General features: G+C 36.0%; 1 protein-coding gene across 2 annotated transcripts in view; it reads left to right on the plus strand.

The window, feature by feature from the left end:
* The first annotated feature begins 8,003 nt into the window (after positions 1-8,003).
* The window catches only part of LOC109218654 (cell number regulator 2-like), a 6,924-nt gene continuing 1,301 nt past the window's right edge, over positions 8,004-13,626 (plus strand). Inside the window, exons 1-3 of one of the 2 annotated variants that reach the window (XM_019383025.1) lie at positions 8,004-8,444; positions 9,303-9,515; positions 9,613-9,682. In XM_019383025.1, the coding sequence (XP_019238570.1) occupies positions 8,189-8,444; positions 9,303-9,515; positions 9,613-9,682 (539 nt within the window). In that variant the 5' untranslated portion in view covers positions 8,004-8,188. Of the gene's footprint in view, positions 8,445-9,302; positions 9,516-9,612; positions 9,863-13,626 lie in introns of those variants that run through there. The other variant, XM_019383026.1, reaches the window with a different exon arrangement.

Genomic DNA, 13,626 nt, shown 5'->3' on the forward strand with positions numbered 1-13,626 from the left:
CCTATGCTAATTATATAGTTGTGATTCATAATAATATCGACCGTTTATATAATAGCCGGTTATATTAATTTCATACATTATGGTCATACGTATCGGCCTATAGCAACCATATAAGTCCACTGACTAATATGGTTAAAGTCATATAACCTATGATAATTATATCGTTGTGATTCTTAGTAATATCTACCGTTTATATAATAGCCGCTTATATAATTTAATTCATTATGGTCATACGTATGGACTATAGAAACCATATAAGTCCATTGACTAATATGATTGAAGTCATATAACCTATGGTAATTATATCATTGTGATTCTTAGTAATATCGATCGTTTATATAATAGCCGTTTATCTTAATTTCATACATATCGGCCTATAGCAACCATATAAGTCCATTCACTAATATGGTTGTAGTCATATAACCTATGATAATTATATCGTTTTTAGTAATATCGACCGTTTATATAATAGTTGTTTATATTAATTTCATACATATCGGCCTATAGCAATCATATAAGTTCATTCACTAATATGGTTGTAGTCATATAACCTATGCTAATTATATCGTTGTGATTCTTAGTAATATCGACCGTTTATATAATAGTCGTTTATATTAATCTTATACATATCGGCATATAGCAACCATATAAGTCCATTCACTAATATGGTTATAGTCATATAACATATGGTAATTATATCGTTTTGATTCTTAGTAATATCGGCCGTTTATATAATAGTCGTTTATATAAGTTAATTCATTATGGTCATACGTATCGGCCTATAGCAACCATATAAATTCAGTGACTAATATGGTTGAAGTCATATAACCTATGGTAATTATATCGTTGTGATTCTTAGTAATATCGATCGTTTATATAATAGCCGTTTATCTTAATTTCATACATATCGGCCTATAACAACCATATAAGTCCATTCACTAATATGGTTGTAGTCATATAACCTATGCTAATTATATCGTTGTGATTCTTAGTAATATCGACCGTTTATAGAATAGTCGTTTATATTAATTTTATACATATCGGCATATAGCAACCATATAAGTCCATTCACTAATATGGTTATAGTCATATAACCTATGGTAATTATATCGTTTTGATTCTTAGTAATATCGGCCATTTATATAATAGTTGTTTATATAAGTTAATTTATTATGGTCATACGTATCGGGCTTATAGCAACCATATAAGTCCATTGACTAATATGGTTGAAGTCATATAACCAAAAGTGATTATATCGTTGTGATTCTTGGTAATATCGACCGTTTATATAATAGCCGTTTATATTAATTTCATACATATCGGCCTATAACAACCATATAAGTCCATTCACTAATATGGTTGTAATCATATAACCTATGCTAATTATATCGTTCTGATTCTTAGTAATATCGATCCTTTATATAATAGCCATATATATTAATTTCATATATATCGGCCTATAACAACCGTATAAGTCCATTCACTAATATGGTTGAAGTCATATAACCTATGGTAATTATATCAGTGTGATTCTTAGTAATATCGACCGTTTATATGATAGCCGTTTATATTAATTTCATACATATCGGAATATAGGAACCATATAAGTCCATTCACTAATATAGTTGGAGTCGTATAACCTATGCTAATTATATCGTTGTGATTCTTAGTAATATCGACCGTTTATATAATAGTCGTTTATATTAATATCATATATATCGGCTTATAGCAACCAAATAAGTCCATTCCCTAATATGGCTGTAGTCATATAACCTATGCTAATTATATCGTTGTGATTCTTAGTATAACCAACCGTTTATATAATAGACGTTTATATTAATTTCATACATATCGACATATAGCAACCATATAAGTCAATTCGCTAATATTGTTGTAGTCATATAACCTATGCTAATTATATCGTTGTGATTCTTAGTAATATCGGCCGTTTATATAATAGCCGTTTATATTAATTTCATACATATATATCTGCCTCTAGCAACCATATAAGTCTATTCACTAGTATGACCTTGTTTATATAATAGTAAATATATAATTCGACATATTTTTATTGGTTAATCTTAATTGGAATAATCTTCACCAAATATCTTAATTATAATAAAAGGAAAATCATGATTAAATTTTAGAACTTTATTAGAAGGGAAAACAAGATGACATTTTTGGAATAAAATGTCAAATACAATTTTCGGAGGAAAACAAAGGGAAAAGTAAAAATATGATTGGAGGGAAATAGAAAGTTTTGAGTCTTTATATATCTCTTAAACACAAGAACGACATTTTCAACTCTTTAAACAAAATAGATACTCTAAACATGAATGCTAGAGTGTCACGACCCAATTTCCATACCCGGTCGTGATGACGCCTCTCGTGAAGACAAGGCCAGCCAACTTACCCAAATCATTTCTTTAACAGTTACTTAACATAGGTGAATAGAATAATACAACTTAACGGCCATAATAATCAGTATTATCAACCCCACATAACCCGACCGGGGTGTCACAAGTCACGAGCATCTAAGAAGTAGGAACACAACTACTGGGTCATATATATATAAAATGAAATCTGGAATCCAAAAGATGAAGTTCGGTGCCGCGAACGCTGGGGGTCACCTTGCTCAGCTACATTAGTATTACCTTCAGTCCGCTAATCACCCGCTACCAGGTGAACAATACCTGCAACTGCACGCGAGGTGCAGGGAGTAAAGTGAGTACTTCCAACTCAGTGGTAATAAGAGTAAATAATAACTGAGAGACAAGAAATCACGTAAGGGCACTCCATCATGCTATATAGGACAGTACAACCCTTTGAGAACACAGTAAAACCGTGAAAAATCCTTTAGAAAATATCTGGCTCAGTTTAAAAACCTCTTTTGAAAATATCCTTTTCCAACAGTCAAGCAAGTGAATGCGTAATCAGATAGTGCAAGTCCGCACATAAGTCAGCCCCTCGGGCACAGCACTCCATCAACAAATAACACCAGGGTATCTGGTAAACAGTGCAAGAAGTAGCATGGATGCCAATGATATGAGAGTGCTGAATGTCATGAAACGTAGTACAAACAGGAACCAATGCATGAATGCAATGCAGTGCACATGACCGCTGCGGTGCGCAGCCTGATCCATTTGGGTACCCGCGCTCATTGTGGGGGTTCAGACTCCGGAGGGGCTCCTACAGCCCAAGCGCAATATCATCATAGTATCGCTGCGGCGTGCAGCCCGATCCATCCTCAGTCCATAACATGCAAATGAGCCACTCGGGCAATGTCAAGTAACAACTTTTAACTCAAAACATCAGAAAAATGCAATTTAAGTCTTTAAACTTTGACAATATGACTGCACATTTCAAACCATGGTTTAACTCAGGACTGAAATCATTTAATATGCTAAGTGTCATGAAAACAGTGATAATAATCCCTAAAGGATTCAAATAATCGGCACGAAGCCCAAAACATGACAATCAGCCCAAATCACGATAGCATCAAGCAGGTTTTAGTCAATTACGCAGTAAAATCAACAACCGGGACGGACCGAGTCACCATCCCCAACGGTGCTCTACCCCACGCTCATACCTGGCGTGCAAGTCACCACAATACAGCACTATGATGTGCAAATCCGGGGTTTCAAACCCTCAGGATATCATTTACAAGTATTACTCACCTCGAACCGGTGAAATCTCAAACCCGCGACGCCTTTGCCCCTCAAATCAGCCTCCACGCGCGCCGAATCTAACCAAAATCAGAGCGAATACATCATAATATGCTAAGGAAACAATACCCAATCGAAAACAGCCAAGAAATAGCAGAAATCTCGAAACTAGCAAAACCCGAGCCCCGGGCCCGCTTCTCGAAAAATTACAAAATTCACATTACCGGATTCCTCGTCTCGCCACGAGTCCATACATACCAAGAACTCCCAAATCCGAGCTCAAATGGCCTATCAAATCCCAATTTAAAATATCAAAAACTCAAGCCCTAGCTTTACCCCTTTTAATGAATTCCAACCAATAACAAAATCTCGAGTATTTAGGCCAAGGAACTTACCTCCAACAAACTCCAGTCAAAACCATCTTCAATTGCTCCCAAAAAGCTCCCAAGATGTTCAACAATGGAGGAAAATGGACCAAGCTTCGCTGATGAAATAATATAAAACCCTTCTGCCCAGCTACAGTGTTACACCAGAACCAGCAATATCAAATTTCTCCAAAATGATCCGAAACCACCCCGAAACTCACCCGAGGCCCCCGGGACCTCAACCAAAAGCACGAAAATATCCCATAACATCATTCAAACTTGTTCCAATCATCAAAACACATCAAACAACGCTAAAACCATCAAATCACATCGGATTCAAGCCTAAGTTCTTCAAAAACTTCCGAAATGCACTTTCGATCAAAAACCCAACCAAACGACGTCCGAATGACCTGAAATTTTGCACACACATCACAAATCACATATCGAAGCTACAGCAACTCTCGGAATTCCATTCCGACCCTCGGATCAAAATCTCACCTATCAACCGGAATTCGCCAAAATACTAACTTCGCCAATTCAAACCTAATTCTACACCGGACCTCCAAAATCAATTCCGATCGCACTCCCAAGTCACAAATCATCCCCCGAAGCTAACCGAATCACCGGAAATCACATCCGAGCCTTCTAACTCAATAGTCAACATTCGGTTGACTTTTCCAACTTAAGCTTTCCTTAAAGAGACTAAGTGTCTCATTTCTTATCAAAACCAATCCAAATCAACTCTAACACACCACATACCGATAACGAAATATGAAGAAGCATGAAATGGGGGAAACGGAGAGATAACACATGAGACGACGGGTCGGGTCGTCACAATAACCTATGCTAATTATATCGTTGTGATTCTTAGTAATATCGACCGTTTATATAATAGCCGTTTATATTAATTTCATACATATATATCTGCCTATAGCAACCATATAAGTCTATTCACTAGTATGACCTTGTTTATATAATAGTAAATATATAATTCGGCATATTTTTATTGGTTAATCTTAATTGTAATAATCTTCATCAAATATCTTAATTATAATAAAAGGAAAATCATGATTAAATTTTAGAACTTTATTAGGAGGGAAAACAAGATGACATTTTTGGACTAAAATGTCAAATACAATTTTCGGAGGGAAACAAAGGGAAAAGTAAAAATATGATTGGAGGGAAATAGAAAGTTTTGAGTCTTTATATATCTCTTAAACACAAGAACGACATTTCCAACTCTTTAAACAAAATAGATACTCTAAACATGAATGCTAGAGGATGGATTGAAGATGAATTCTATCCATGGTTTCGGTTGGACGTGCCCAGTTCGTACATCAAGCGTGATTATGTGGTAATTTTTTTTATAATATTTTCATGATTTGATAACTATTGATTATCCCAACTAGCAATGAAGCATGAACCTTATCTTTACATTATGTTCTTGCAGTTTCTTCCAAAGAGTATCTTTGGCTATCTTCCTCCTATTTCGGTTAAAACAATGCTTCGATATAATGGGAAGGAATGGGCTGTGACTTTCACAAGTGGTGTTCGGAGAAGACTCGTTAATGGTGGAAATAATTTGTTGTCGACAATAATCTGAATAAAGGGGGTGTTCTTCTCTTGGAACTAGCTCAGGCTACATCAGGGGCTGTGATCTTCTCTGTTGAAGTGCTAGGATAAACTAATGTTTAGCTTGATAATTTCTTCTCTTTAGTTATATTTACTAACTTCAAGTGGATCAAAGTAATGGACTAATATGATTGTTCTTTATAATATTGTTTGTATTTTTTCCATTTATTATTGTTATATTTATTTATTTTAAGAAGACTATTGGTTTAAAAATAGCCAAATAAAATTGAGAAATCATTTAACAATATATTTAGTGCAAAAGTCCCCCTATTCTTTTCTATCATTTTACAACCAAGAACAAAACTAGGAAGATTATTTTTTTTTTAAAGTTTAAAAATCGACATTACTTTGCTCATAGAGAAGTGGAAAAATCAACACGAAAAACCAAAAATTGTATTTACCACTACAAAATTTTGGAGACCGATCCGTTATTAATTAGAATTCAACCATCAAGATGAAGGTTAAGATAAAACCTATGAAGTGCACTCTCACTATATGGTAGAAGTGTAAAAAAAAAATTTAAAAAAATCCAAAATATGTGAAGTGCACTGCCACTATATGGCAGAAGTTAAAAAAAAATTCAAAATCTGTATAGGCGGATGGATAAAGACAAGCTTCTACAATTAATTGTAGTCATGGAGGAGAGTAATGGTTGCATAGAGGAGTGTAATGGTGCATAGAGGAGTGAAATTGACTACTGGAAAGTGTAATGGTTGCATGAAGGAGTGGAAGGGACTACTGGGAAGTGTAATAGATGCATGGAGGAGTGGAAGGGGCTGCTAGGATGTGTAATGTCCGCATGGAGGAGCGGATATGGCTACTGGGAAGTGTAACGGTTGCATAGGGACTCTACAAAGAGACTTTACGTCCTAGTGGAAAGTGGACCAGCTTATAAGCTTAGCCAAACACCCTCTTAGTCACCAAGCTTTTTCACCGCTAAAATATAATTAATTTTAGACAAATAATAATTTTCACTAGTTGCCTACAATATTAGAGATGAAACTAGTTTGTCACCAGTAACTTTAGATATTGTGACTAATGTTACTAAATAACTAGCGACAATCCATTTTTTTGATGGAAAACTTGAGTAGATAAAACTATCACTACGAAATTTTTGTTTCTTCACTAAATGTATGTGCGTGTGCATTTAAGTACGACTCTAATTTTTGTTCCAAAAAGATAATAACAGTGATGAACTTTATATGCTACCTAAATAGAGATGATACACCGATCGTCACTAATTTGTTTATGCTATTAGTGACAAAAACTAAGGCTGCAAAAAATATAAAACTTTTAGTGAGGAAACTATTTTGTAGCGAAAATATAACTAATTTTAAGACGAACAATTATTTGTCACCAATTGTCTACAACATTAGTGACGAAACTAATTTATCACCAATAATATTAATTTTGTGGCTAATATTAATTAATATTTGGCGCCAATTCATTTTTTCGTGGGAAACTTTAGTAGACAAATTTTGCTATAAAATTTATGTTTTGTCACTAAAAGTATGTGCCTCATGTATTTAAGTACGAAATATAATTTTAGTCACAAAAAATGGATAATTAGTGACAAATTTTCTATTGTAGCTAATATTTTCGTGGTTGAAAATCACACTTGTTGTAGTGGCTTCTTAGTTGAAGCACTATATATTTAAGTGTTAGGGTTAGAAAGTAATAAAATATTATTTTAGTGATACAGTAATATAGAAACTATAATACAATAGTTTAATCGTATTTTTTTAGTATACTATGCGTATATTTTAGTTTATTTCGTTTAATTGGTATAGTATATGTATATGAGTATAAATTGCTTTATGAAAAGTAGTGTAGCATGCATGTGTAAATGTGAAAGAAGCATAGGGAAGGTAAGACAATTAAACTAATGAGAGAGAATTGGAGGAAAAAAATTAAATTAAAAAACAAATCTGCTAAAGGGTATATCTGGAAAACGAAAATGCTTAAATATTCATTATGCCCTCAAAAGCCGTGCGAAGTTACCATAATACCCCCATTCTGGACATTTGGGCCATTCTTAGTTTGGCCAAATATATTTTCCGTTATGAAAATTCCTCCTTCACTAATGACTATTCACTTTGGCATTAACTTTAACGCCGAGGGAAATTTGTATTTAAAAGGTGAATTTGTATGTAAGCAGAAATAAATTGTAATGATTGGCCCTTCAAAAATGCTGAAAATGGGTTATTTATAACTTTTTTCTGCTGAAGGTGTGAAAATGTACTATTCAAAAAGGTTGATCAAGAAATTAACGCAGAAAACTCATTAATTAGCTACGTATATTAAAATGTGCTTTCTCAAAATAAGTCCATATAAAAAAGCTATAAACGAGGTACATTAAAATGTGCGTATAGTGCAAGTCACTCTAATAAAATTCAAGTCATACAAGATTTCTTGGAAATGATGTTAGAGGTACGTATTTGACATTTTAAGATTTCTTGGAGAAGATGTTTGCACTGCATCCGTTAAATTAGGACATGTACCATTTACCAAAGAGGGATTGAAGAAATGTATACATCGGCTCATCAAGACTACGGCAAATTCTCCGGTGAGGGATATCATCCAGGCCCTATGAAACAACCTTATGCTCCTCCATATGCTTCTGCCGCCGGTATGCCGGTACAACCTTCGGCCACCGCCACAGCGCCGTGGTCCACCGGTCTTTGCCACTGTTTTGATGACCCTGCTAACTGTTTAGTTACTTGTGTTTGCCCTTGTATCACCTTTGGACAGATCTCCGAAATAGTAAACAAAGGAACAACCTGTAAGTATATCATCTTTTCCGATTTATTTTTATTTTCGTATTTAATGTTTTGTGAGGACAAATTGATGACTAAGCTTATAGCCGGTCAAACTGGATTGATGGCTTATCTACACCATTTGGTAAACATCCTAAGGGCTTATAAGTAAGAAATCAATCATAAGTCAAAAATTTATCAACCCCAACTTATAATTTTTCAGTTTAGTTTGACCAAGACTTTTACTGGTTTTATTCTTAATAATATTTTCTAATTCACAAAATAAATTTCCTTACTTTCTCTTCATTCCATATTCTGTTGTTCATTCTTTTCTTTACAAAAAAAACTTTTTAATTTATACTCTTTTGTAGAGTTTAAAGAGTATTTTAGTTATTTTAACAAAAGAAAAGCTTATCATCACTTCTTTACAAATATATTTACTGCTTATTATTAGTTTTAGCATTTCTATCCAAACACGTAAATGCTTATTTAAAAAATCAGTTCAGGACTTATAAATATTTTTGCTTACCAATCGTCACCCTACTGTAATCTTCCTTCTTTATTTGGGGTTGGGTTTAACAATATGAACAAGTTCACACGCTACGGAATTTTAACTAGTCATGTTAATCAAGATTAAGTTGTAGTCATGTTAGTAGAGTTATTTTAGGTCATAGATTTTTTACAAGCCATTAATTTTGTCAAAGATTTATATGTCATCAGAATATAGAGAACTTCTAGTACATTTTATTTGTAGTTTCTCTTTGTATAATATCGGATTGAGATGATTTCAATTGATGAATGCTTGAAATTGAAGCATAATGGAGTAGTTGTTATTGTTAGGGAATGATTATGATCATTTAATTACTTATGGCTTTTGATGTTAGCATGTGCGGCTAGTGGTGCATTATATGGCGTTTTGCTGGGATTGACAGGATTGCCTAGCCTATATTCGTGCTTCTATAGGTCAAGAATGAGGGGACAATATGATTTGGAGGAAGCACCTTGTGTTGATTGTCTAGTCCATGTCTTTTGTGAGCCTTGTGCTCTTTGCCAAGAATACAGAGAGCTCAGGAACCGTGGCTTTGATATGGGAATTGGTAATATATATATTCATTTCTTTTCCCTTTTGCTTTCTTAACTAGCCCTTTTATAAATTTTCGCTATATTGAAAATGTATTTGATTTTGTCTCCTAGGTTGGCAAGCTAATATGGAAAGACAAAGCAGGGGAGTTACAATGCCCCCTTTTCATGCAGGCATGACTAGGTGATAATATGTTCCACTTTTTTCTCTTGATGTTGTTAATTGCTGTAGTCACTATATCCTGCAGCCAAATGGTTAAATGGCAACTGATTTAGCTTGTAATAACATGATTTTACTTCGACAAGCTTTAGAAAGCATTTGTCTTTGCTTTCTTTCTATATTGATTGAACAGCATGACTCATCCCTCGGTATCTTCCTTACATTCCTTTTTTTTTTTTTTTTTTTTTGTCATAAAAGATTACTTAGCTTCATTACCGATTTACAAAAGATAGAGGGGGCAACGTGCACTGGGCACCAAGGGTGGCTGATGTTACACGATTAGCAACTATGATCCATAGTTGAATCAGTACTAAAACTACTTACTACGGGAAAACTAGGAACCATATATAGAAGGATCATGACAAAACCCATCTGTAGTGCTACAAGAGGGAGTGACAGAGATCACGTTTTGGAATGAATTTACGTCGGGGGATTAGGGGGTGTATAAAAAACGCAAGAGTTGACAAGTCTTCGTCTCTCCACTCATGCTTTATCCGACTGGAAGTCATTGTAGACAAAAGGCAGCGTTGTATCAAAAAGTTGTAGCCTGCTGTTGCAGGGTAACTGTGTACCATACTTCGCTAGGCCATCAGCTACCATATTTGCCTCCCTGTATATATGCTGAATGATAGGATCACCCAGTTGCCGGAGCAGTAACCTGCAGTCATTGACCAAGTTAGTGTAGTGAGGATTATTTGTATGCAATAATGTGATTACCTCCTTTGCATCAAGATTAATCTCCAATGGGTAGTAACCATATTGTAACGATAAGCGTAATCCATAGAGCAAAGTTGTTAACTCCATTTGTATGCTAGTGCAAAAAGCTATATTTCTTGAAAACCCTATTATCCAGTTCCCATCAGAGGATCTTATAACCCCTCTTTTTCCATTCAACCCGGGATTCCTAGAAGCCGTGCCATTTGTATTTAGTTTGTAGTGGTTTTGGGGCGGTGGATTCCATTTGATGTAAAGAGGGGTTGGGTGTGTGTTTTTGCGCGGTGGAGATACGAGGAAGTGGAATTCGGCAGCCCTATTAAGAATTTGTAAATAGTGAAGGGGAGCATTACGGTTGTTAAAAAGATTTTGGTTGCGGTGTAGACATATACCCCATAAACAGAAAGGAATTAGTGTCGCCGGGGGGATATGATGTGGGGTAAGGTGCTGATATTGTTTGATCAAGAGATGAATTCGCTCAATGAGTGGAATGGATAGGTGTTGGAGTGTGTCGATAAGTTGGAGAACGCCCAGGTGTGTCCATAATGCTCTTGAGGTGGAGCATTCAAACAAGAGATGCTGGATAGTCCCAGCAACTGTGGAACAATTTGGACAAAGATTATTGTCTAAAATATTAAGGCGTGCTAAGTAAGCATTTGTAGGTAACCTGTCATGGCTACATAACCAGAGAAAGTACATGATTTTAGGTGGTATGGGCAGTTTCCATACCCAAGTATGAGTTATAGAGGGAGCATTTGAGGTCAATGAGGAGTAGCATGACTGGACAGTGAATTGTCCAAACTTCGTGAGGTTCCAAATGAGATTATCATGGTGGGTCGGGTATTGGGGTAAGTAAATGCTAAGGATTTTAAGAAGTAGAACCCGAGGAAGATCAAAAGGTAAACTATCAAGGTTCCATCTAATGTTATGGATGTAGGAGCTAACAGGACGTTGGGACTCTAATAGTGGTAGTAGACCATGAATCAATGATCTTAAGGAGGTGTTGTTATCAATCCAGTGGTTATTCCAAAAGTTGATATGGTTGCCCGTTGATATTGTCCATTTAGATCCTAGTTGACAGCATGTCCACCCCTTTTGGATGTTTTTCCAGATAAAGGAGGTCTTTGTAGAGTTGGTGAACCACCCCTCAGAAGGAGAAGACACCGTTTGAGTATACAGAAGATGGAGTCCTCAGATATCGAGGACGATTATGTGTCCCTAATATTGCAGGACTGCGACGGCAGATTATAGGAGAAACTCACTATTCTCGTTATCTATCCATCCAGGAGCGACAACGATGTATCATGATATCAGGAGAGTATATTGGTAGGACGGAATGAAAAAGGATATAGCGGAATTTGTTGCTCAGTGTCCTAACTGTCAGCAGGTTAAGATTGAGCATCAAAAACCTGGTGGATTATTGCAGGCTATGGAAATTCCAACTTGGAAATGGGAAGTAATCAATATGGATTTTATCGTAGGCTTACCTCGTACCCATCTTAAGTTCGATTCGATATGGGTGATTGTTCATAGGCTTACAGAGTCGGCCTATTTTCTGCCCGTTAGGACTACATATTCCGCAGAGGATTATGTAATGCTTTATATTAAGGAGATAGTACGACTGCATGATATCCCTATATCTATTATCTCGGATGGAGGAGCTCAATTTACAGCTAACTTCTGGAGGTCCTTTCAAAAAGGATGGGGAACTCAGGTAAGTCTTAGTACAGCATTTCATCCCCAGATAGACGGACAGGCTGAACGTACTATTGAGACACTTGAGGATATGTTACGGGCTTGTGTGATAGACTTCAAGGGTAGCTGGGATGATCATCTGCCGCTTATTGAGTTCGCATATAATAATAGCTACCATTCCAGTATTCAGATGGCTCCACACGAAGCTCTTTACGAACGGAAGTGCAGGTCTCCTATAGGGTGGTTCGATGTTGGGGAAACTATGTTAGTAGGACCAGAATTGGTACAACGGGCAATTGAGAAAATTAAGCTTATACAGGAAAGGTTATTAGCAGCTCAAAGCCATTAGAAGTCTTATGCGGATAATCGACGGCGAGACTTAGAGTTTCAAGTTGATGACTGGATATTCCTAAAGGTATCACCTATGAAAGGTGCTATGAGGTTTGGTAAGAAAGGAAAACTTAGCCCTCGGTACATTGGGCCATATAGGATCATACGCAAGGTAGGCCAGGTAGCATATGAGTTAGACTTGCCTTCGGACTTGGAGTCTGTACATCTAGTCTTTCATGTGTCTATGCTCTGTAAATATATCGGAGACCTTTCCAGAATAGTGTCAGTTGTACGATGTTCAGGTCACAGAACAGCTATCATATGATGAAACTCCCATTGCTATACTAGATAGACAGGTTCGTAGATTGAGGACTAAAGATGTAGCTTCAGTGAAAGTACTTTGGAGAAACAACAATGTGGAAGAAATAACTTGGGAGGCCGAAGAAGACATGAAGTCTAGAATACCCTCTTATTTTCTCCTCTAGAGAAGGGTCCGACTGAGACATCACAACCTTAAGGTACGTGTATGGATTTTTGTGTAAGATTTTATCATTGGTTGTGTGAGGCCATTGTCGTTATTGATGATTGTGGTCCTATGTGTCATTGAATTATTGAGTTTCTACAGGAAGAGTTGGTAGTAGTATTGTTACAAAGGCGACTCTACCAAAGTTTATATAGATCCCGGGAAGTTAAACATTCGAAGGACGAATGTTTCTAAGGGGGGAAGGATGTTACATCTCGCATTTTCGTACGTTAAAGTTTCGTCTTCGGTTAATCAACGTAGACTCGGGGATGAGATTATCTCGAGGTTATATGCGTCTATGCTATTTATAACGAGCGATAAGTAAGTGTCGTGAAGGATAAAGGGTAAACGAATTAAAGAAAATGAGTTTCGTTCAAGGTTATCGATTTGGGATAAAATACGGTCTGAGCTACAATACCCGGCATTTATGGAATAATGTCATACAAGGTACCCCACGACCACGATAGTAGGATACATAAAGTGTATTAAAAAGTGAGTAGTATTTTAAGTAAGTTGAGATAATTCTTAATTATATGGATAACTGGTTGATTATTGGTTAATGGGGGATTAATTAGTTAAATAAGATATTAGTTGGGTAATTAAGACCTAAAGATAAGGCCCAAAAACATGGCACCCCCCTCCCCCC

The sequence above is a fragment of the Nicotiana attenuata genome, unplaced genomic scaffold (assembly GCF_001879085.1).
Source record: "Nicotiana attenuata strain UT unplaced genomic scaffold, NIATTr2, whole genome shotgun sequence".
Classification (NCBI taxonomy): Eukaryota; Viridiplantae; Streptophyta; class Magnoliopsida; order Solanales; family Solanaceae; genus Nicotiana; species Nicotiana attenuata.